We start from the raw sequence: 24,726 nt of genomic DNA, 5'->3' as shown, positions 1-24,726 counted from the left end.
GGTCTGTCGACCCGGGCAGGCTCAGCTCCCCGCTGCCCCCGGGCTTGGCCCCCCGACCCCTGCGGCCGGCGGATAGTAAGGCAGGAAGAGGCTCTCGGAGGCGCAGCTCCTCATGGCGCCGTGTGTGTGTAGCAGCAGCCGTGGAAAGCGGTTGGTAAAGTACTGGACGAAGCTGTCGGGGACGGAGCCCAGCGTCCGCCGTACCTCCTCCGGGAGCTCCCTGTAGTGGTGCTTCTGGAGGGTCGGACCAGAGCCGGGGCTCAGCCGGACCAGGCCTCAGGCCTCCCCACTGTCCAGGCCCCTCCCGAGCCCTGGAACACACCTTGTTCCTCACAGCACGAAGCAGGTCTCGCACCGACGTCCCCTTGTACGACCGGAACCTTCTCAGATCTGTGGGCAGGGAAGGCGTAGGCACAGCCGTCCCTGCTGAGGCGTCCCTTCAGCCTCCCGGCGCCCCCCCAAGTCTGGCCTCTACCTGTCTGCAGCGGCACCGAGATGTGGTTGTGCCAATCACTCCGGACCACCTCGGAGCCTCCCGCCTCGAGCGCCGTCACCAGGGGCCCCTGCTCAGGCTCCTTCTCCAGCCAGTCACTGACGTCCTAGGACCCACAGAGCTGCTGAGCCTCCTGACCGGGATTAGAGGCCACAGGCCAGGAGGGTCCAATGGCTGGGGGCGTGCAGCAGCCAGAGCTGCTCGGCTCCAGGTAAGGATTGTTGCCTCCTGTTGAGTGGAGCTTCTCTGCTACACAGGGTCTAGTCCAACCTGTGACAGAGGCACTGTTTTCCCCATTTTACAGACAAGCAAACAGGCTCAGTGACTCAAGGTCACAAGTGGAATGCACTGTCTGGGCCTGGGGATAGCATGAGAAACAACTGGGGCTGAAAGGAATGGGGTATGTTCTCACACCAGGGGCAGCTGAGCTTGGAAAGCGGTGCTGAGGAGGCCATGCAGGGCTGAGAGGGCAGTGTTTGGGAGCCTGGGCTCTGTCTTGGTTTAAATCAAGGAGCTGGGCTGCGTGGAACACAGAGTCTTTTCCCCAGCCAACCTGGTTTCCCTTGTTGCTCAGAACCCAAACTTTCTGAGGCCTCTCTCCAGATTTCTAACTGACCTGGAAGAACTGGAGCTGCTTGGCTCTGGTCCAAAAGAAGGGGTGGGCCAGCACCTGGAGAGCGGAGGGGCGAGCCTGCGGCAGGGGGCTGAGCATGGCCTCCACCAGGTTCCGGGCGACGACCTGGTCTGCAGGGGCGAGAGGGAGGGGTGGCTTCAAGCCTGCCCAGCCTCTGCCTTGCTTACCCCCTCCTCTGCCAGCCCAGGTCACCCTCACCGTGGGCCTCTTCCTCCAGGTGAGCCAGACAGGGAGCCCCTGCAAGGATGTTTGCCTGACGATAAAGACTCTCTCCGAAGGGGTGGCTGCCACCGGAAAGCACATAGTAGAACACGCAGCCTGCCGAGAAGATGTCCACCGCACTGGTCTGGGGGCCAAAGGGACAAAGATAAGGAGGTCTCTGCTCCAAGGAAGTCTGCCCGGCTGCGCTCTGCCCGGGGCTGGTGCGGCAGCCTGGGATTTGGTTCAGGCTAGAACTCAAGGATGCTTCCCAAGGCATCTTCGTAGCCCTACATTCCCTCCCCTCTGCACTAGTGAAAGGGACGTGTGGTTTTCATCCAGAATCTTTGTGCCCACTGAGCCTCTAGGTCTCCATGCGTTATTCCTCCAGGTCTGGTGGGTGATGCTGACATGTCCGAGTGAAGCTGGCTAGGCGTGAGGCAATAAGGCAGCAGTGGGGACTGTGATCTGGTACCAGTTCTGTCCACAGCTGGCCGCTGGCACTCAGCTGCAGCTGGTTGCCTCCAGGGGACTTTCTTGGGTGGCAGAGCTTTTGATTTTGCAAAAGAATCCAGAAATCTAGACTTAGGTGGAATTTCCCAGAAGTTAAAACGGTGGCCTCAAATTTGAAAAATCAAAACCCGCACAGGCTCCTAACATCAGTGCCCTGGTTCTTGGGCCTCCGCGTTGCCACTTCTAGCTCTCTCTCGACTTCAGGGGTGCGGGTGACTCTTGTCTGTTCTCCTTGTGTGTTACTCTCATTCATGCCTATGACTTCCCCCTGAACACTGACTCAAAAATCTATGATCCTGGGTCTCCAAGTGCCTCCGGGGGTCAGACAGTGCTCTATGACTCAGTTACATCAGCTCATGTGCGTGTGCGCGTGCTAAATCACTTCAGTTGCGTTCGACTCTTTGCGATGCTGTGGACAGTAGCCCGCCAGGTTCCTCTGTCTGTGGGATTCTCCAGGCAAGACTACTGGAATGGGTTGCCCATTATTCCTCCAGGGGTTCTTCCTGACCCAAGGATTGAACCTGCATCTCTTAAGTCTCCAGCATTGGGAGGCAGGTTCTTTCCCACTAGCACCACCTGGGGAAACCATTAGCTCATCTGATGCTCCCCCAAACCCTCCAATCTGGGTGGCTCTCCACTCTGGCTTCACAGTAAAGTCCCTGGGGGTCAGTTACTGGGTGTAGGGCCTGGGCACTTGAATTTTTTCAAGCTCCTCAGTGACTACACCACAGTAGAGATGAAAACCATTTTCTAGCTTCGTGCTTCTCAACCTTGGGACTGTTGACATTTTGGACCAGATGATTCTTGGTACTGGAGGACCGTCCTGTGCCTTCTTGGGTGTCTCACAAGCATCCCTGGCCTCTGCCCACTAGGTGGCAGTAGCAACTTCCCTTTCCCTGCCAAGTGGGATGACCCAAAAGGTCTCCAGACATTGCCCAGTGATGGCAAAAGTCACCCCTGGTTGAGAACCACTGCCCTAGGGGGAAAAGGGAGGAGTTAACTCCACTTTACAGATGAAGGTACAGGCTGGGAGGAGTCACTGAAGCCCACAGAACGGGTGATCCAGAGCCCAGGCAGCAGAGACACTGGGAGGGGAGGCATGCCTGCAGCCCGGGGTGGCAAGACTCACAGGGCTGTCTGGAGGCGGGACCTGCAGGAGCTCGGGCGCCATCCAGCCTTCTGTGCCCGGGATGCCTGAGCGGAGGCTGAAGCTGCAGCGGCCGGCGGGCAGCTTCTTGCAGAGGCCGAAGTCTGAGAGGACCACTCTGCCCAGGCCCTGGCTGTCGGGCCCCGCAATGAGGACATTGCCTGGCTTCAGATCGCGATGCACTGTGAGAGCAGACCAGAGCTGAGAGCTGAGGGGGCAGGCAGGGGCTCGGAGGGAGGCCGGGAGGGGCCGGTACCTATGTGTAGAGAATGCAGGTGAGCCAGGCCCGCCATCAGTTGCTGCAGCGCCATCCTGGGCTCCAGGTCCCAGCCGTTCGGCTCCGGGTGTTCCACGTACTGGGGAGCAGTGAGGGGCAGAGCATCACCCTGCAGCCCAGGACCCCTGGCCCCGCTCCCACCCGGGAGCGCAGGCCTCACCTCCCGCAGCGAGGCCCGGCAGAGCTCCAAGGCAATGTAGTGGAACTGGGGTCCCCGCTCGGTGCAGAAGTAGCGGAGCACGTTGGGGTGCCTGTCCGACTCCTGCAGCAGCTGCACCTCCCGCCGGACCAGACTGAAGCACTCACGGAGGAGCCGCTTGACCGCCACCGCCCGCCCCTCAAACTGTCCCCTGGGTGGAGGTCCAGAGGGCAGACCAAAAGGGAATTGTTAGGATCCACACCCACCTTGGGGGTTCTTTGAAAGAGGTGCTCTCCTAGGGATAGTGGCCACCTCAGCCCAGCTCCTGTCTGCCACTCACCGGAAAACAAAAGTCCCACCAGCCCCGCGGCCCAGGACGTCCTTGGGGTTGAAGGAGATCTTCCCCACCACAGTGAGCTGCTCGGCTGCGGGGAGAGGAGAAGGGGGTCTCAGGGGCCCTCTGCCCATGGCCGCCACCCCGCCCAGTTTAGACCTGTCCCCCCAACCTCAATCTCTCTCCAGCCTCCCGCTTCCATGCCCCACCGGATGCCAGACGGGGTCCAGTGCCTCAAGCTACCGCTTACTCCAGGAAAGTGACCAAACCGCGGCGCCCCAGTTTTCTCATCTGTAAAGTGGGACTATGTTAAGGATCCTGCATAATATTACTGTGAGGATTAATGGGAAAAACGGTGGGGGTGAGGTCTGCTCTGCTGTCCTCTTTTATCATTTTTCCCTCTTCTGGCATTTTCTGCCCAGGTTTCTTTCCTTTCCCTGCCTCCACCAGTTACTAATATAATAAACACTTTCGACTAAGCTGCTGCTGCTAAGTCGCTTCAGTCGTGTCCGACTCTGTGCGACCCCATAGACGGCAGCCCACCAGGCTCCCCCGTCCCTGGGATTCTCCAGGCAAGAACACTGGAGTGGGTTGCCATTTCCTTCTCCAATGGATGAAAGTGAAAAGTGAAAGTGAAGTCACTTAGTCGTGTCCGATTCGTCGAGACCCGGTAGACTGCAGCCTACCAGGCTCCTCCATCCATGGGATTTTCCAGGCAAGAGTACTGGAGTGGGGTGCTGTTGCCTTCTCCTCGACTAAGCTATTAGCTTCAAATAGGAAAGTGAATTTTGGCAGCCGGAAGCATGATGAAGGCGAAGGCTGTGGCAGAAAAGACTCTTCTGGGCGGGGGTCGCAGCGGGTGGGGAGCAGTGGGCGTGTGGATGCTGAACTGTCTAGAATAAGTTCCAGGGCAGCAGGGAGCCCCCAGAAGGCCTTGGCTTCCTATTACGAAGGGTGGGGTTGGATTTTCCTGGTGGTCCATCGGTTAAGAATCCGCCTGCCAGTGCAGGGGACACAGGTTCCCTGGTTTGGGAAGATTCCACACGCTGCAGTACAACTAAGCTCAACTCGGCAACTACTGAGCCCATGTGCCTAGAGCCTGTACTCCACAAGAAGAGAAGCCACCGCAATGGAAAGCCCGTGCACCGCAACTAGAGAGGTAGCCCCCGCTTGCAGCAACACAAGGAAGGCCTCAGGAGCAATGAAGACCCAGCACAACCAAAAATAAATAATTTTTTTTTTTTAAGAAAGGGTGGGTGGGATTGGCTCAGGTGAGTGGAGGAATTGGGCAGTTTCTGCTCTTCCTTTCGAGTCACCTGGGAGAGACCCCTCACAATGACCCAGGCACTGGGCAGGCTCCTGCTCAGCACCCAGGGGGTCCCATGCACACAGCTACGTGCATCTTGTGCCGCTAGAGTTATGTGCCCCTCCATGGCCCTGAGAACACTCTCCCTAGGAAGGGCTGCCAGCTTTAGTCTCTCTAATCGGCTCTAGGAAAAGCAAATGAAAATGAGCGTCAGGGATCTGTGAGCAAAGTATTAAGCTGTCCCTCAGCACTGCTCTAGGTTATTTGCGTAAACACTCTCTGCTGATGAGAGGCAGGCAGTAAGTGAAATGTGTATACCCTGGACTCTCAGGAGTGTGGTCCTGGGGCCGTGCTGGAAGCACATCACACACAGGTAAGCTGGGCCTGTCTCTCTGGCAGCTCAGAAAGCAGGGGCAGAGTTGCCAGAAAGCCTGTTTGAACAAGCCCTGCTCAGCTGGCTCCAGGTGAGGGTCCCTGAGCACTTCTGGCTCCTCTTTTGTGCCGCTCTGTACCACTCACTTGGTTCTGCTGGTTTCCCGTCTTTTCCTATCTGCCTCCCCTGCCTGGATGCCCTCGGCATGAGGTGAACACTCGCTATGTGCTTTCTGGGTTAGATTCAGAACTAACACTAGATTCAGGAGGACCCTCAGTGCTGGGAGGGAGGCCAGACTTCTGGCCATGAAGTTTTTGAATGCAGAAATAATGAATCAGGAGGCTCAGTCTGCACAGACATATTCACCATGATTTGCTCAGCCTTCTATATCATGATAATGGAGAAGCAACAAACGCAGGAGAATTTCTAAAGGAATCAAAAGTTGTCACATGGTGGGGAAGTCAGGTACAGTCAGAATCCCCTCTGAGATCCCCAGGAATATGTGATGCACTGTGTTGCTGCTTTTACACGGCTTGGGAGATCATTCAAGCCGGTTACCTACTTAATGGGCATTGCTAAAATTCAAACAGAGATACCATCCCAAAGTTGACCTGCTTTTGAGTTCCCGAGTTGCTACTTACTGGCTTTGTGAGTCTGGGGTGGGAGTGTCATGAACCTTTCTGCCTTCAATTTCCTCTTCTATAAAATCAGCATGATAGTATCCACCTTGTGAATATGAGTTCATACATGCACAATATTTAGAACAGGGCCCGGTGTGCAGTAAGTGCTATATAAATTTTAGCTCTCAGTTTTAGCTGGTTGTGCCAGCTTGACTGTGCCCGCTTGCTGCTGAATGTACCATGTAACCAGCATTCTTGGAGGACACGCTACCAAGCACGTGTAGATGCATTTGTGGAGGTTAAATGAGAGTGGAGCAGGTTTCCACTGCAGATTTTGTGAACCATGAAAAGGTCCTGAGGAACATTCCTTTCCCTGCACTGAGCGGAGGACCAAGGGTTCCAAGGTCAGAGTTCCCGACGTAGATGTCCTAAGAACACGTTAGGGGCCGCCACAGGTGTGGAGGGCTTTTTTGGAGAGTGGTTCTTGAAGCTTTCCTGCCATCTGCCACATGTGTTTATTTGACTCTCCCTGCATGAAAGATTTCAATACACTGGACTCCAAATGGCTGGATATTGAATGGGGCAAGTCCCAGCCATTAACTCTGCCTATATCTCATACCTGCTCAGCACATATTCACTCTGCATATATTTATTAAGAGTGCTGTCTAATCTAAGAATCTCTGGTGGCCAGTGTCAGTCACTAACTCAACAGATAATTCCTGAGTCAAGCTCTGAGTCAGACTGCAGCAGTAAGCAAGGCAGGCTTAGCCCGAGCACCTGTTCTCCAGTTTGCCACAGTCCCCACCACTCCCTATTCTCTCTCCTATGTGACTGCTTTGCTTCTTTGCTTTATCCACCTGACCTACCTGGAAGCATGAATTTGCAACCCTCTTTTCAGCTTCCAGAATGTGCACCCTGCTTTCTCGCATCTCTGAACCTTCACCTGTGCTCTTGGGGCCACCTGGAGGATTCCTGCTCTACTCTGCCCTGCTCACCTGGGTAATTCCTTCTTCTCTTTGGGGTCACAGCCTAGACTTCACTTTGAGGCCACTTCCTATGTCCCCACATCGAGGCTCCATGACCCTCCTCTGTGTTCCTGCAGCTCCCTGTATCCTTCCGTCCCCATCACAGCATTTATCACAGCACTTAACAATTACCTGTCCCTTCCATGCTTCCCTAGAAGTTATGAAAATACCGAAGTAAAGCTTAGGTAAGTTTAAAGAGAGTAAAAGAAATTGAAAGGTTTCCTTTAAAGTGCAAAGGGAACTCAATATTACATAGAGATTGTTACCACTGAATTTTGTCACAAAATGACCACGCTCTAGCTGGGTATTTTATTTTCTTGGATTGTTGTCCTGAGGCACTGATAATACTTTGGTTGTTTTTTCACAGCGAGTAAAGTTTAAGTATTTCATATAACAGGGGAGCCTGGATGAGCCAGGGTTGGAATTCAACATCCTCTTCTCTCTTCCTCTGTGGGTTAGTGGTATCTACAGACCCACAAGGGGACTGAGGAGATGCCTGGGGGAAGGAATTCCATCCCGTCAGCAACTGGGTCTAGTAGACCGTGGTGGTGAGGGACAACTTTGGGATGATGGTGGAAGGAACAGTAAGGTCTTTTGACAAGAACCACCCGGGATGACGTGGAGTCTGGGTCATTTGGGGAAAGACTTGGCTTGAGTCAGAAGGTCCAAGAAGAGGTGTTTCAGGGTGCGATGGAGTATTGTGTGGACCCACTCAGAGACAGGAAAGTGACCGGAACGGCAACCTTCAGGGCTCAGGCAACTCTGCGGTGGGGGGCTTTCTACAGGAGCTGAGCCCTCAGGAAGGAAGCTGCTTTCCTCTCAGCACAGGGTGGAGGGGCGAACTCAGGGGGAACTTCGGAAGCAGCATGGGAGCATCCCACCAAATATGGGGCGGACTTCAGGCTGAGTTAGCTCCAAGGTAGGAGGCAGTGGCTTGAGCAATGCCAAAGAAGCAGGAGAGAAGCAGCCTGGACTGACCAATAAAAGTACGCAGAAGCTCCCCTGGGGCATCCCACAGGTTCCAGAGGAAGCTTGAAAAGGCTTCATTATAGGATGAAATTGAGAGAAGAGAGGAAAAATGTTAAAAAAAAAAAATCCCTAAAGAGAAAAGGAACCAAAGGGTACCTAGGTAATTTATGATTATTATTATTATTACCAAATATGATATTCTTTTAACACACATTAATAACATCAGCTTGGCATGATTTAATAATAGTGGTGATGGTAACCTGTCATATGAGGTGATGTAATGGAGTAGGTGTTATCATTCCCACTTGACAGATGAGAAAACTGAAGGTCAGGGGAGTCAAGCAATTTATCTAAATTAACAGAGGACTTAGATCTATACCGGTTCTGACTGTATCCAGGGTCCCTGAACATAAAGACAACAGCAAAAATGATGGCGAACATTCCCAGAGGGCTCCACTACACAACAGGCACTGTTCAAAGTTCTCTCCCGTTAACTCTTTCAGGGTCAGCTTCCCTGGTGGCTTCGTGGTAAAGAAGCCGCCTGCCAAGGCAGGAGACGTGTGGATCCCCGGTCAGAAAGACCCCTTGGAGAAGGAAATGGGCAACCCACTCTGGTCTTGTTGCCTGGGAAATCCCATGGACAGAGGAGCCTGGTGGGCTACAATCAATGGGGTCACAAAAGAGTCAGACACAACTTGTTCAGTTCACAGATTGAGCAACAGCAGTTATTGTTCCAGTAATCTGATTTTGGAGCTAAACCTGCCTCTCTCTTTTCTGTCCCTGACTCTGTCCTTTCTTGTTCATGTGAGCTCACCTTCAGGGTCTTCCAGTGGCTGGCCTTGCTCTGGGGGATTCTGAAGCCTCTTCTGGCTCTGAAGGGTGGCACTGGAGGGCTGGCGCTGAGCATCCTGTGAAATGTGAGAAGGGCCTGCAGGTGCCAGGGGAGCCTGGTGCTGCTGCTTCTCTGCCAACTGCTGCTGCTGCTGCTGCTGAAATATGGGGGCTGAAGAGGGCTCGGCCCTGGCCAGCCCTACCCCATGATGGGCCCAGGGGCTGTGCCTGAGATGGCCAGTCCCAGGAGCATTGACATAAAGAGCAGAGTTTCAAGGGCCCTGGGAACTGCTAAGAGGAAGGTAGGGGATAGAACTGGACCTGGGTGAGGGAGAAACTCGCTAAGTGGTCTTGGAGAGGGGCAGAGTTCCTCTAGGAAGACCATAAGATAGACCTAAGGTCAGAGGTGATGGGCTTACCTGTCTCATTAGGAAGAGAATCCATCCTCCCAGGAGGAGAGCAGTGAGACTGGCTGCCAGCAGGTCTTGGGGTCCCAGGCCTGGATACAGCTCTGAGGTTTTCTTCTCAGGATGCAGCTCCAGGTCTGGAGGTTCCTCTCGGCTCAGGCTCAGGAGCTGAGGACAAAGGGGCTTTCACTCTCATCAGCCCCTCCTGCTATGGAACCCCTAACCCTTATTCATCACGCAGTACAGGGCTGGGCTTAGCTGAAGGGGTGGAGAGTGAGTGGTCTACATGATGGCAAACCTGGCGCTTTCCGTGGTGCTGAAAATTGTGGTGCCCCAGGAGACCTGGGGTGTCACTAAAAAACCCAGATACTCTTGGACATCACCAAAAAATACAAGTATCTGCCTCCAGAGATTCTGAATTCAGTGAGGTTGGAGTGGGCTCCTAGGTGATTCTGATGAGCAACCAGATTTGAGAATCACGTCATTCTGAGAACAGAGCATGCCTGTTCCTTCTAACCTTGAACTATTAGTGACTCTTGTCCAGTCCTCTCTCAGGAGGGTATACTTTCATAGTTTTTCCATTTTCATTTTCTCACTTGATAAATCTTTTGCCACCTCTAAACTGAAGAATAAAGAAAACCGTGACCTGTGTTTCACAATGTAGATAGCCAATACTGTTTTGACACTTGTAACACTTTTTCTGGTAATAACAACAACAAAAAAAGTCTTTCTTTGGAGAAACTGTGAGGTCAGTTGACCCACCTCAAACGTTATGCCTGGAAGCCTGAGGAAAAGGTCCAAGGCTGCCCACCCCTGCGGCATCTCCCCACATGCCCTCTGCCCATTGAGCACTGACCTCCAAGAAGAGAGTTGGAGCCTGGATGCTTTCTGAGGGTCTGGTCCCAGAAGCCCCACTCCCAGAGGTGGGATGGACTCTCAGCATGGTGGTATGCAGGACTGGGGGTGGCTCATGGTGTCCTAAGGGTCAGGGACAAGGTCAGTGGGCTGAAGGTGACCTCAGCCTTCTAGCTCAGAAGCTGGGCTCACAGGTCTTTAAGTTTGGGTGGAAGGGGTCTCACCAATGAGAAGCCACTGGCTAGGGAGGGCCACGCTGCCTGAGGGGTATCTGACAGCAGTGCTAGGTGAGCCCCCTCGCTCTCCTGAGACCTGGAGTGTCACCTCCTCTGTGGTGGGGCCATCGGCGGGGGCCAGGGTCAGCCCACGAGGCTATGGCAGAAGATGGAGAGTCATCAGTGGTGGGGGGGGGCTTCTCTCCTGCTTCATCCCCTCTTTCCAGCCCCTCAGAGGCCCTTTCTCACCACTAGGGCCACCCCAGCATGAACCAGTGCTTTAGAGACATAGAAGCCAGCTTCATCCTTTCCCACATACAGGGTCATCCTAGTGGGGGAGAGGAAAGGGGAGAAGAATGAGTGAAGGTGGAGGGCAGTTTCAGTCCCATAGGACTGGTGTCCTTATATTGTCCCCGCCCACACTTACTCTGGCCTGGGTCATCTGACTTGCTTTGACCAATGAGATAATAGCAAATGAGACAATCAGAGGCTTGAGAAATGCTTGTGCATGGGGGCTTGCCTTCTCATGGGGTTCTTTGGAACCCTGAGACCACCACAAGGGGAAAACAATGTTACTGTGTGGGGGTATGAGAGACCTTATTTGATACCCGGTAGGCCAAAGAATCCACTAACTATGAGATAGGTGAGTGAAGCCATTCTAGATTGTCCAGGCAGAAGAGCACTCAGCTGACCCACAAAATCTTGAAAAATAAGAAATGCTCATTCTGAAGCCCTAAATTGGGGAGTGATTGGTTATATAGCTAAAGCTAACTGATATAAACTCTACAGTCATTGCCTCTAAATCTGTTTCTAGCCCAGACCTCTTGTAGGAGCTCAGTTTTCTAAATCTGAACTCATCACCTCATTCCTTACCTGCTTCTCTTCCTACTCTCCTCCTCCTCCTCCTCCTCCTCCTCCCCCAGTTCCTCCTCCAGTGCTCCCTGCCTTTGAAAACAACAGCACTCATGTGCCTCTAGAACCCTGACGGTAATTGGTGACTCCTTGCTCACAATCATCAAACTTTCTAATCACCAAATACTGTCTTTTCCTCTTAATATCTGTTAGCCTCCACTTATTTCCATCTCCAGTGCTTCCGTCCTAGTCCAGAGTGTCTTCATCTCCTGCCTGAACTAATGCAATGTTCTGTGCCTGCTTCCTCCCCACAGCACTAAGATGACTTAACACTGTAGCCAGTTATCTTTCTGAAATGAAAATATGATCAAATCACTTCTTTATCTAAAACCTTCCAATGCCTTCTCCTTAACCTTATTCCTAAACCCTTCAAATGATCTGATAAGATCTCTGTTTAACAGCCTCAGACCTTATTCTCTGCTCAGAGTTGTGCTCCAGCCTTGTTTTGTGAACTTACCCTGTTTCCTGGTTGCCATGATCTGTCTCTCTTGTTTTCTCTTCACCCTTTAGGTTTCAGCTTGTATGGCCCTTCCTCTAGGAAACTTTCTATGATTGCCTCCTGCCCCCAGTCTCGATTTAGGTGCCCTTTTATACATTCTCATGATACACTATACTTCTGTTATCTCTTCCCTTATCATACCATATCGTGATTACCTCTTTATACCCCTGTCTCTTGCACTAGACTCTGAGATTTCTGTAGGTCAGAACACTGGTTATATTACTGTACTCCCAGAGTCTAGCAAGTGATTGCTATGTAGCAAGTGCTCAATTAATATTGGGAGAACCAACTGAGTGAATGGATAATCCCTGATTTTCCCAGTCTGTCTCCTGGCTCCCCACGATGGGGGCACTAAGGTATTCAGTGTTATAAGCAAGGGTCATTTTTAAGGTTTTTAAAAATCAAGAAACACATGCGCCTGTACGCTCAGTTGCTTCAGTCGAGTTCAACTCTTTGCGACCCTATAGACTGTAGTCCACCAGGCTCCTCTGTTCATGGGATTCTCCAGGCAAGAAATTGGAGTGGGTTCCCATGCCCTCCTCCAGGGGATCTTCCTGACCCAGGGGTGGAACTCGCATCTCCTGCATTGCAGGCAAATTCTTTACCACTGAGCCACTGGGAAAGCCCCAATAAACACATAGTGCCTACCAATTAGAATAGATGCCAGCTGTAGCACTGGGGTGGAGATATGGAGGCCCTTCCTTGGCCAGATTCTACCCTATTAGTTGCTGAACAGTGAGGCTATCCAGGGGTCCTGGGAGCACATGGCGGGCATGCAGGGCACTGGTTATTTACCAAACTTTTTGAAATAATGTGACCCTTGGTCTAGCTGGACAGGTCTGCCATGGTTGGACATCACACCTGCCCATCGGACCTGGGCTACACTGGTCAAAATACTTCCGGAAGCTCCTCCCCAGCCCCCAGACATGGGTACTTACAGCAGCTGGGTGTCTAAGGCAGGGAAGTGGGTGGCCGTGTCCTGGGGGCCTGAGGCTGGCAGTCGGATGTGGCCCCAGCGGAGGGCGAGGAAGTGCAGGGTGTCTCGAGCCAGCGTGAGGTGGGGTAGCTGGCGCAGGTTTTCCTGGTGCCATGTGTAGACGCCCACCACAGGGACGCCCAAGTCCTGCGTCCATAGCACTGCCCCGCTCCCTGGGTCCACGGTCAGCAGCAGACCCATCCCACAGGATGCCAGGTAGCTCATGTCTGCCAGGAAAGATGGTTGCGGAGATGTGGTCAGGGAGCCCTGCCCTGAGGCACTTTGGAGCATCTTGGGGTGGGGAAGCTGCTTTGAGGGTGGGCTGTCAGCAGGGCCCCTCAGGTGTGTGGAGGTCAGGTGAGATCACCTGGAGGCTTATCAGGACATGGGAAGTTCGCTGGGTCACTTCGATCAGGCTCAATGGGACAGTTGTGTAAGATGTAGGGGTAAGCTGAGGTCATCCAAAGGCAACACCAGTGTGAGAATAAGTCCTTGTCACTTAGGACGTGGGGAAGTCAGTCGTGGTCTGGCTGTTGGTCAGTCAGGGTGGTCTGGACACGTGTGGGTAGCATGGGAGTCATGTAGAACATGAAGGGGGCCCAGCTAGGGGCCTTGTGGGTGTCACCTGTGACGTGTCAAGGTTGCCTGTGTGAATTCTCAGGTGGAATGGTGGAGTCAGGGTCTGGGATTGGCTTAGGGCACCTTCGGGGTCATTCAGGCATTTAGAAAGGGCAGTTACTATTATTTTTTTAAACACAACATGATTATATTTTAATATACAACCAAAATACCGAATACCAGAGTAAATTGATGGCAATAAAATATGGTGTTTCATTTACATTGCATGGCAAATGGTTGACACCTTTAGTCATAAATGAATTCTTAGAAACCAGTAACAAATATATTGATTTACTAAGGGAAATGAAAAAAAAAAATAACCCCAAAACTGAAGGAAATGAAATAACACAAGTGACTACTATGGATTAAGCATATATGAAGATGATCGAGCTGAACAATAACAAGAAAAGCAATTTCTTTGTAATATTACATTACCAAAGATTAAAAATCTAACATTTGTACAGTTTTAGGAAACATACCCCAGAGAAGGCAATACCAACCCACTCCAGTACTCTTGCCTGGAGAATCCCATGGGTGGAGGAGCCTGGTGGGCTGCAGTCCGTGGGGTTGCTAAGAGTCAGACACGACTGAGAGACTTCACTTTCACTTTTCCCTCTTGTGCATTGCAGAAGGAAATGGCAACCCACTCCAGTGTTCTTGCCTGGAGAATCCCAGGGTCAGGGGAGCCTGGTGGGCTGCCGTCTATGGGGTCGCACAGAGTCGGACACGACTGAAGTGACTTAGCAGCAGCAGCAGCAGCAGGAAGCATATCCATACAGGACAGGGCAGTCATTATATCAAGGGGGGTGGTGATTCTAGGGGCAGTCACTCAGGGTCATCTCTCCTCTCTGTCAACACTGGGGGTCAGCTGGGACACACGGGGACTGCTCAGGTGTGCAGGGGTCACTTGGGGTCTGGGGAGCATCCAGGGTGACCTGGCTGGGCTCACTGCAAGTGTGAAGGAGTCAGGATGCTGAAAGCTTCTCAGGGTACAGGAGGGTCAGAGGCTGCGTGTTGAGTGGGTGACCTAGGCTGTCCATCAAGAGGGTGTCATTCAGTATGTGGGGTCCCTCAGGGGGTCAGATGGGTCTGAAGGTGGTGGCGCTTAGTTGTGGATGCCACTCAGGGTTCCTCAAGTGGGGGACCTTGCTCTAAGGCGGGGCCAGGGCAGGGAGACACTCACATTTACCAGGTGAGCCGTCCACGGGGGGTGCGGAGTAGCGGCGGAAGGTGGTGTTCCAGCGCAGGGTTGGGGTCCTGGGGTCGTGCATGGTGACCGTGTACTCTGGGGACACCCAGAAGCAGGGTTACCAGGAACGCCCATGTGACACGCCTCCCCCTCTCTCACCCGGGGGACCTCATTTTGCAGAGGCAGGGGCTTTCCGAGCACCCAGCCTGGAGGCCAGACTCTGTGAGCATCACTATGGCCGAACCAGGTTCGTTTTGTTACTGCCGTGTCCCTGGCTCGTTGTTCAGTGCTCAGTGACAAGTTTGTTGACCGACAGAGTGATTGACTGGCCCAAACTCAGCGTGGAGAGCAATTGCCAGGCCTGGGCGGAGCCAAAGCGGGGGCTGTCCAGAGCTTGGGGAGCAGCTGGGGTCTGACTCACGCGTCCGGCCGATGTAGAGGCGGGGGGTAGAGGGTTGCTCTGTGGTCAGCGTCATCTGCGTCTTCCCTGACTCAGGGTCCACCACAAACCAGGCATCCTGCTTCCGGCCTGTGGAGGTGGGAAGGGTGCCCCCTCTCTAGATGACCTGGAGAGGGTGTGCAGCCTGTCTGCACCGTGCCCTGCTGGCCCGGCTGGACCTCGGTCCTGTCCCTGCTGGACTAGGACCCCAGGCTGGAGGGATGCTTACCTGTGTAGAAGACGCCATCAGAGCTGCGACACGGGGAGGCGTGAACCAGCTCAGGGATGGTGAAGGGCAGCCTCTGGGGAGCGGGAAGAGCAGAGAAACACATGCAACCTATTCGCTGGGCGCAACGTTGATCATATCCATTTCCCGAGAGGCTGAGTAACTTGGCTAATGTCACACAGCTGTAAGTAGCAGAGCCAGCTTCCAGAACCCACACAATTAACCACTCTGCTACACAACCTCCGAAGGAGCTGCAGTAAATCCCACCCCCAGTGCCAAGATGCCACCTGATCATGCGCTCCTGGACTAACAACCTCAGAAACACTCGCTGAGACTTGAAAATTTCAGCAGCCACGATGGCCTCGGAGATGCTGGGAAACTGTGCCAGATTAAGGGACACCCGGGAGACAAGGCTGGCCTCCTTGGTGGCTCAGATGGTAGAGACTCTGCCTGCAATGCAGGAGACCCGGGTTTGATCCCTGGGTCAGGAAGATCCCCTGGAGAAGGACATGGCAACCTGCTTCAATATTCTTGCCTGGGAAATCCCATGGACAGAGGAGCTGGTGGGCTACAGTCCATGTGGTTGCAAAGAGTCGGACACAACTTAGCGACTGACACTTTCACTTTCAAGAGACATGAGGACCAGATGCAAGGAGTGGTCTTGGTTCAAGTTCTGGACTGAAAACAATAAAGCACACCACTGGGACACTTGACAAAATTAATACGGGACTTCTCTGGTGGTCCAGTGGCTAAGAATCCACCTGCCAATGCAGAGGATACGGGTTTGATCCCTGGTCTGGGAAGATCCCACATGCTCCACAGTATCTAAGCCTGTACACTGTAACAACTGAGCCTGAGCAATCTGGAGCCTGTGAGATGCAACTAGCGAGTAGCCCCCACTTGCCACACAGCCAAAAACAAATAATTAATTAAATAAAGTCTTTGAAAAGTGAAACATTAATATGGACTGTGGATTAGATAACACTATTGCCTCAATGTTAAATCTCCTGAGTTTGAGAATTTATACTCAGGTTGTGTAGGAGAAAGTCGTTGTTTAGGAATACACAATGATACTTTAGGAATAAAGGGACAGAATGTCTGCAATTCTTTCTCAGAGTTCAGAAAAAGAAATTTTATATATACACAGATAATAGTATCTATCTTTATCTATAGATAAACACATGTGGAATATTATCTATCTATATCTACTAAGATAGAATAATATAAATTTTATATATACATGTTTAATATTATCTCTATCTATTAATATAGAATAATATAAATTTTATATATATGAAAGTGAAAGTGCAAGTCACTCAGTCATGTCCGACTCTTTGCAATCCCATTGACAGTCCATGGAATTCTCCAAGCCAGAATACTGGAGTATGTAGCCTTTCCCTTCTCCAGGGGATATTCCCAACCCAGGGATCAAACCCAGGTCTCCCTCACTGCAGGAGGATTCTTTACCAGCTGAGCCGCAAGGGAAGCCCAAAAATACTGGAGTGGGTAGCCTATCCCTCTCCACCTGATCTTCCCGACCCAGGAGCTGAACCGGGGTCTCCTGCTTTGCAGGCAGATTCTTTACCAACTGAGCTATCAGGGAAGCCCTTTACATACATACATACATACATACATACATACATACATATATATATATATATACACACACATATATATACATATATATACACACATACATGTAATATTATCTATATCTATCTACTAAGAGAGAATAATGGAGATCAACCCTGGGATTTCTTTGGAAGGAATGATGCTAAAGCCAAAACTCCAGTACTTTGGCCACCTCATGCGAAGAGTTGACTCATTGGAAAAGACTCTGATGCCGGGAGGGATTGGGGGCAGAAGGAGAAGGGGATGACAGAGGATGAGATGTCTGGATGGCATCACGGACTCGATGGACATGAGTCTGAGTGAACTCCAGGAGATGGTGATGGACAGGGAGGCCTGGCGTGCTGCGATTCATGGGGTTGCAAAGAGTCGGACACGACTGAGCGACTGAACTGAACTGAAGAGAGAATAATAGAGTGAAAGTGATAAGACATGAAAACAATTGATGCAGCTGGGTAAAGGGAATAAAGAATTGCTCTGTACTATCCTTGCACTTTTTCCTTAGGTTTGAAATTATATCAAAGTGAAAAAAAAGTCCCCAAACTCCGCATACAGAGCTCTTAGAAGACAGTGCCCCAGGCACAGACATGTACTGAGTCAGGACAGACAACAAAAGAAGGCAATACAACCTACAGCTGGCGTGTAAGGTTAGTGCTGTGATGGGGAGCACAGAAGCTGAGGGTACCTGGTACAGGCATGAGGGACGGAAGGACTGAAGGAGGACGTTCAGCGGTGCATTCATTCATTCAGTCACTTCACCTATTACTAGCTGGGTGCTGGGTGCTCTGTGCCTTTCTGCACAGAGTTACATTTCTGGTGTGTGTGATAATAAACAAACAAAAATGACAATGCCGGGTAGTGGTTCAGTTCAGTTCAGTTCAGTCGCTCAGTCGTGTCGGACTCTGCGACCCCATGAATCGCAGCACGCCAGGCCTCCCTGTCCATCACCATCTCCTGGAGTTCACTCAGACTCACGTCCATCGAGTCCGTGATGCCATCCAGCCATCTCATCCTCTGTTGTCCCCTTCTCCTCCTGCCCCCAATCCCTCCTGGCATCAGAGTCTTTTCCAATGAGTCAACTCTTCGCATGAGGTGCCCAAAGTACTGGAGTTTCAGCTTTAGCATGGGTAGTAACTGTTATTAAAACAAACTCAGAAAACTAGGATAGAGAGTGATTAGAGACGCTATTTCACATAGGGAGGCTAGAGAGTAAGAACTCAAGCCAAGGGAGTAGTGAGGCTCAGGAGCACGTGGAGGGCAGAGGGACAGAATGCTGAGACCACCGGCAGGGCCACCTACTGAAGATCCCAGGTGGCATGTTTGAGGAACAGCCAGGGCACTGGGAGTGGGCATGGAGAAGGGCAGATGGAAGTGGAGGCAAGAGCACGGGCTGGAAAGGAGTTTGGATTTTAAACTGAGCCTTGGGGGATGAATAGGAACCAGCATGGGGAAGGGGAGCACGTTTCACAAATATTCTGGTTCTCCTTCTGGGCTCCTGGTGAGATTACCCGTCTTTTGTGCTTAAAGTGGGCACAGTCATGAAACCCGTTTTAGCCGAAGGGAGGGCACAGAAGAAACCATGTCACTTTCTACACTCTTTGGTGCGGGAGAAGCCCAGGTTGAGACAGAGCATCTGATAGCTTGGATCTGCAGAAGACCATGGTGGACAGAGCCCCTGAGGACCCACATGGGTCACACGGTGTGAGCGAGAGAGCAAGCCCTGTGGATCCACGGGGATGTGTGTGCTGTTACTGCAGCGAGCTGGAACCCAGGCAGTCTGGAACCCTATGGGGAAAAGGTGAAGCCCCAGAGCTGGCATATTCAAGAAATGAATCAGTGTGAGTGTGTGCACGTGTGTGTACACACAGGTGCCCGTGGGTGAGTTAAGACGCTGCAGGAGTGAGCTGGTCCTGATGTGCTTTGTTGGAGCGACTGGACTTTATCCCAGAGGCAGGGGAGTGATGTCACCGATAGCCACACCTGCCCCATAAGACCCGATGGTGGACACATAGCTGGATGAACAGGAGGTCTGCTCTCTGCCTCTCTCCTGGAAGACACACTTGTGTGGATCCCATCAGTGGGCGCCCTGTGCTCTGGCTTCCAGTGGGGCTCGGATAAGGGAAGGGGCAGGAAGAGGGGGAAGGTTCCCTGGGCTCCTCTCCCAGAGCCATCGTGAGCTGGCTGTGCCTCTCCCCCAAAGGCCTCCTGTCATGCGGTCCTCTCCCCAAACCCCTTCCAGCTCCAGGTAGTGATGACTGCTCCCTCCACTGGCTTAGAGATGATAAATAGCATCCCACAGTACGGGCCATAGGACTCGGCACCCTGCCTTCCGGTCTCCTTCCCTCAGCCCCATGGGTAGCTCAGTTGGTAAAGAATTCACTTGCAAAGAAGGATACCCCAGTTCAACTCCTAGGTTGGGAAGATCCCCTAGAGAAGGGATAGGCAAGGCTACCCATTCCAGATTCTTGGACTTCTCTGGTGGCTCAGACGATAAAGAATCTACCTGCAATGAGGGAGACCTGGGTTCTATCCCTGGGTTGGGAAGATCCCCTGGAAGAGGGCATGGCAACCCACTCTAGTACTATTTGGGCAAACTTCGGGAGATGTTTTGGAGAGATGGCGAGGGACAGAGAGGCCTGGCGTGCTGCAGTCCATGGGGTCGCAAAGAGTCAGACACGACTGAACAACAATAAGACTAGGCCCCCATCTTTGTAAGTAACCCCATTAATAACACATCCTTAATCTCTCTGTTTGCTGGGGCCTGCCTGTTGGACACACCATGGACACACCAACATTTCTTATCAAATCAGTTTTCTAATCACAGAGTAAGCCCGTCCTGGCAGGCCTCCCATGGCACAGTCAGAGCTCTGATACTGCCGGCCTCTGTGCTTGGCCACGTGACCAGCTTTGGCTGATGAGACATTAGTGAACGTGATACAGGCAGCCTCCCTATCCAGGGGTTCCGCACCCACAGATTCAACCAATTGCAGATTGAAAATATTTTTTGGGGGAAAAAAAGGCTTCAGAAAGTTCCAAAAAGCAAAACGACTTTGCTGCACACCTGGCAACTGCTTACATGACATTTACATTGTATTAGGTCTTATAAGTAATCTAAGATGATTTAAAGTATATGGGAGGATACCTTTAGGTTATATGCAAATACTGTGCCATTTTACATAAAGGATTTGAGCACCCTCTGATTTTGGTGGTGGGAGCTTGACCTGGAACTGATCCTCTGTGGATACTAAGGGATAAGAGAATAAGCAAAGCTTGAAAACTGCTCATCCCCTGGCTTTGCCCCCTCCTGCTGCTTCTGATTCCCTTGTTGATACCATGTGAACAAGCCCAGGCTTGTCTGCTTAAAGATGAGAGACCCCTGGCCCGGTGGCCCCTGTTGAAAGCCAGCCAACTACCAACCAGCTTTCAACAAAAGAGCCAGCTGATCGACAGCTGACCACAGATGCTTGAGCAAGACCACCTGGCTGAGTCCAGCAACTGGCATCCCACAAAAATGAGTTAAATAAACTGTCTGCATTTGAAGTTTTGGGGTGACGTGTTATTTAGCAAAAAGTAACTGATGCACGGGCTTCCCAGCAGTAAAGAATCCACTGGCCATTGTAGGAGATGCAGGTTCGACCCCTGGGTAGGGAGGATCCCCTGGAGAAGGCAACCCACTCCAGTATTCTTGCCTGAAGGATCCCATGGACAGAGGAGCCTGGTGGGCTGCAGTCAGTGATGTTGCAAAGAGTAGGACATGACAGCAACGAAACAACAACCTATACACAGGTTTCCCCTAAAAACCCTCAGAGCCCCTGGAGAAGCTCCTGACACTCTCAGAGACCTGACAGCCTGCTGTACAGATACAGCCAGAGTCACCCCCCACTCCCAACCTCGACAGGCCCCTCCAGACAGCCTTGCCCTAGTGCTCTCAGACTTCATCCTCTGCAGGACACTCAGATTCTGGCCCTGGAGCCCCCTCAGTGCCCTGGCTAACAGAAGTCCTGATCCTCGCCCATCCAAGCACAGTACGAAACACACCATTAATCCTTGCTGTTTCTGGGTCCCCAAGATGTACAGGCTGCCATCAGCTGGGTCTGAGAGAAAGACGGTCCTGTGGGGCAGAGGAACGGGGGGAAGGTTCGTTCACACCCCCTGATTCCAAGGGGGCCCTTTCCCTCCAACTTCTCTGCCTGTAGGAGCCCACCCCTGACAGGAGGCGCCACAGAGCTCCAGACCTGAATTTCTTCCCTTCCTTCCAGCCCACGTGCCCCTCCAGGCAACACTGGCTTCCCCATCTCCCAGCTGTCCGTGCCTTGAGAGAGCCCAGTCCACTTACTCTGTGACGTATGTTGGCCCCTGGATGATGGGATCTGCAGGGACAAGGACACGACCATGAGCAGTCCCCTCCAAACTCTCCACTGAAAGGCATACCTCACATTGGTACTTACCGTGTGCCGGACACCAAGTGAGCATTTTGTCATGAGCGTAATGTAATACCTCTCCTGTAGGTAGGGTCGTTACCCTTGGCCCTATTTCACAGGTGAGGACATTGAGGCTCAGAGAGGAGAAGTGACTTTTCCAAGGCCACACAGCCTGGGTACGTGGTAAAGCTGACTGAAGACACCTGAGTATTGGATTCTAGACCCCATGTTCTTATCCTGAGGTGACCTCCCCCAGCTCGAGGTCCAAGGAGTGACAGCCCTTCTTTACCATCTTTCAGCGTCCACTTCAAGTCTCCGGTCTGCTTGCTCAGTGCGTGGAGACTTCCATCCAGGGTAGACACGAACAGGAGGTTCTCTGGCGTGAAGCTCTGAACCTGCAGTGGAAACAAAGCCACCTCTTCTGAGAGGCCTGGGACCACCCTAGTCCTTTCAGGCAGGGACTCCCTGTCCCCCAGAGGGAAACGGAAAGAAGGATGGATGATTGGGAAAGCTGCTGGCTCCACCCCCTGATCTCCAAGACCCTAGAGAGGGGTGACAGTGGGAGCTGGGAGCCTGGCTCCTTTACAAAAGGACATCAGTGACTCTTACAGCCTCCCTAAGAGACTGATGCTTTTATTAAAAATTTTTATTTGGCTTAGCTGGATTTTAGTTGCAGCATGAGAGCTTCCCTGGTGGCTCAGACAGTAAAGAATCCGCCTACAATGCAGGAAACTCAGATTCAAGCCCTGGGTCAGAAAGATCTCCTGGAGAAGGAAATGGCAACCCACTCCAGTATTCTTGCTTAGAGAATTCCATAGACAGAGGAGCCTGGAGGATTATAGTCCATGGGGTCGCAAAGAGTTGGACATGAGTGACTAACACATTCACTTTCACTTGAGGGCTCTTGGTTTGGCACGCAGAATCTAGTTCTCTGATCAGGGATCGAACCCAGGCCCCGTGCATTAGGAGCACAGAGTCCTCAGCACTGGACCACCACAGGAGTCCAGAAAGTGGTGCTATTATACTTACCACTGTACAGGTGAAGGAGACTAAGGCTCAGAAAAGTTAGGTAATCAGCCTAAAACCACACAGATAAACGGCAGGACTGGGACTTGAACCACCGTCTCTCTGGTTCCAGCACCTGGTCCCTTTCTCCTTGGTTTCACTGTCTGCCTCTCTGGGGATGACCCATTCTGCGCCCCCGCCCCCCAAACCGGCCCAGCTACTTTTGGTGCCAGCCTGCAGGGGGCCCCCTGGACCAAGGCTGGGGGGTGGCCACGGTAAGGAGGCTGGCACTGCCCCAGCGCCTGGCCCCCGCTGGGCTAACTCACCTGCTCCAGCCCTTCCTTGAGCAAACAGGGTGGGGCTGAGCTCCTAGCAGGAACGCTAACATCCGGGTGGCCCTGCCACACCTCTGCAAAGGCCACATCCTGCCCCCGGACCCTCAGGTTTGGGGGCAAGCCAATGGTTTTGGAGTAGAGTCAGGAAGCTGCCCCTGAGCCCTCTCTTTTCCCGCCGTTTTGTGATCTGCCACATGGCAGGAGGGAGACTGTCCTGGGCAAGAAGCCCCAGACTGAGTCCACGGTTGAGTTTTGTTTGACCATCGGGGCTTTAAAATTTTGTCTACCAATTTCTAAAAATTGGAAAGATTTCACTTAAAAAGTCAAGTTTCTAATTTTTGTCATTTCTAGCTTTTTTTCTCTCTCTCTCTCTTTTTTTTCCCCCCTGGAAACTCCCAGTCTGGCCACACTGTGCTCACATTCCTAGATGGCAGCCATGGGGTGGGTCTCAGGCTGGAAGTGGGCCTGGGGTGGCAGCAGCAGTTGCCTCTGTGAGTTTGTGTGTGTGTGTGTGTTAGTTGCCCAGTGGTGCCTGACTCTTTGCGACCCCATGAACTGTAGCTGGCCAGGATCCTCTGTCCATGGAATTCTCCCAGCAAAAAGACCAGAATGGGTTGCCATTTCCTTCTCCAGGGGATATTTCCCACCCAGGGATCAAACCTGGGTCTCCCAGGTTGCAGACAGATGCTTCACCATCTGAGCCACTCGGGCACAGTTGCCTCTGGGAGGCCAATAGCTGTGCTGGGGGTTATAGGCTAGACTCCTGGGTTGCATCCTGGCTTTTCCCTCTCACTGCATTTCTGTAAGACTGGACTTTTCCGCTCCCGGCACGGTTGAACCGGATTCCCATAGGTCCAGCTTACTTATCCCAGAGGTTGTAAGTTCGGGGCCCAGTCCCTGGTAAGGGGGAGAGCTGTGATCCGCCTGAATTTGTCTGTAAAAATCGGTGTGTGGGCGCACTTCTCCACAGGGGACCTTTAAAGTTCCAAGGAAGCCGGGTTCCAGAAGTTTTAAGAGGCCTGGCAGGAAAGCGAGGGTCCCCCTCCCTCGGGCTGTTCCCTCCCCCCACACCCCCACGCCGCAGGAGGGGCGGGGTGTGGGTCCCCTCTGCAGCTCGTGGGGCAACTGACAACTCCCCCAAACGAGGAGGTTTTCTCCAGCCAGGGGCTGACTTGGGGGCACCCGGACTCGGGAGAGGGCGAGGCGCCCCCTGTGGTCCCGCCGCACCCCCGGACGCCTGCGCCCCCGACCGGAGCTTGGAGGCTCCGCGGCCGCCCGCTTCTCACCTGGGGCCTGAGCGTGCCGAGGAGCGCCGAGAGCTGGAGCAGGAGCGGGGGCCACGGGCCGGACCACCGGGCCGCGCTCGCCATATCCCGCGTAGACGGCGGCCGCACGGCTGGCCCGGTCCCTCGGTGCCCCCGGGGAACCGCCCGGCCCCCGCCCGCCCGGAGGAGACTCCGCCCCGGGCTGGGCCCGCTGGGTGCTCGGGCCGGGGCGCAACTCAGCGGCTGTTTCCCTCCTTCCCCTGCCCTTCCCATCGCACTCACACCCGCAACCCCCGGACACCCCGCAAGGGATGGCTCCGAGCCTTCCTGGGAAAGGCATTTTCCCAACGGAGGCCCTTATGGAGAATTTCCCACCTGCCAAGTATTGTTCCAAGTGCTTTTACGTCCGTCATTAACTCACTGACTCTTCACGGCACTTGCAAGGTAAAAGCCGAGGCTCAGAACTCGGATTCGAACTCAGACGGCTGACCTCAGAGCTTGTGCTGTTTGTTACTATGCTAGTGGCCTCTACCGAGAGATGATGAAATGCAAATCAATTACTCATTCAGTAAATATTTATTACGTTAAATTAATTAAATTAAATATGTAATAGCCTGGGAAGCAGGAAAGATAAAGTCCCTGTTTTCACAATATTTAACAGATTCCTAAGCGTTAGATGGGCCTCCCTGTTGGCTCAGGAGCAAAGAATCCACCTGCAGTGCACGAGATGTGGGTTCGATCCCTGGGTCGGAAAGATCCCCTGGAAAAGGAAATGGCAACCCATTCCAATATTCTTGCCTGGGAAATTCCGTGGAAATCCCTCATTGCCTTCTTATATAGTTTCCCCATCCCCCGCACTTGAGCAAGAATTCCTGT

The 24,726-nt window shown here is 52.7% G+C and overlaps 1 protein-coding gene across 1 annotated transcript; it reads right to left on the bottom strand.

Annotated features, from left to right (window-relative positions):
- Nucleotides 1-21: 21 nt before the first annotated feature.
- ERN2 (endoplasmic reticulum to nucleus signaling 2) lies at nucleotides 22-23,955 on the bottom strand. The gene is made up of 22 exons (XM_068968389.1): nucleotides 23,872-23,955; nucleotides 21,535-21,640; nucleotides 21,161-21,194; nucleotides 20,863-20,935; nucleotides 15,199-15,271; nucleotides 14,952-15,059; nucleotides 14,525-14,626; nucleotides 12,686-12,950; nucleotides 10,586-10,664; nucleotides 10,346-10,493; nucleotides 10,123-10,244; nucleotides 9,279-9,434; nucleotides 8,843-9,011; nucleotides 3,742-3,826; nucleotides 3,423-3,612; nucleotides 3,242-3,341; nucleotides 2,968-3,167; nucleotides 1,326-1,473; nucleotides 1,110-1,237; nucleotides 476-599; nucleotides 323-390; nucleotides 22-234 (listed from the first exon to the last, which is right to left on the bottom strand). Exons 1-22 carry the CDS (start codon nucleotides 23,953-23,955, stop codon nucleotides 22-24), a joined length of 2,775 nt encoding a protein of 924 aa, XP_068824490.1.
- Nucleotides 23,956-24,726: the final 771 nt, after the last annotated feature.

Source organism: Capricornis sumatraensis, chromosome 3, assembly GCF_032405125.1.
Source record: "Capricornis sumatraensis isolate serow.1 chromosome 3, serow.2, whole genome shotgun sequence".
In the NCBI taxonomy this organism is placed as follows: domain Eukaryota; kingdom Metazoa; phylum Chordata; class Mammalia; order Artiodactyla; family Bovidae; genus Capricornis; species Capricornis sumatraensis.
This window is presented reverse-complemented; position numbering and strand designations above follow the sequence as displayed.

Bases quoted from the DNA above. Each gene is read 5' to 3' on its own strand.
- ERN2 (XM_068968389.1), bottom strand. From the start codon at position 23,955: ATGGCGAGCGCGGCCCGGTGGTCCGGCCCGTGGCCCCCGCTCCTGCTC. The intron at 20,936-21,160 runs GTAAGTGGACTG...TCTGCCCCACAG, and splicing joins GGGCCAACATACGTCACAGA to GACCGTCTTTCTCTCAGACC. The intron at 9,012-9,278 runs GTAAGCCCATCA...TTTCAGCAGCAG, and splicing joins TTCTCTTCCTAATGAGACAG to CAGCAGCAGCAGTTGGCAGA.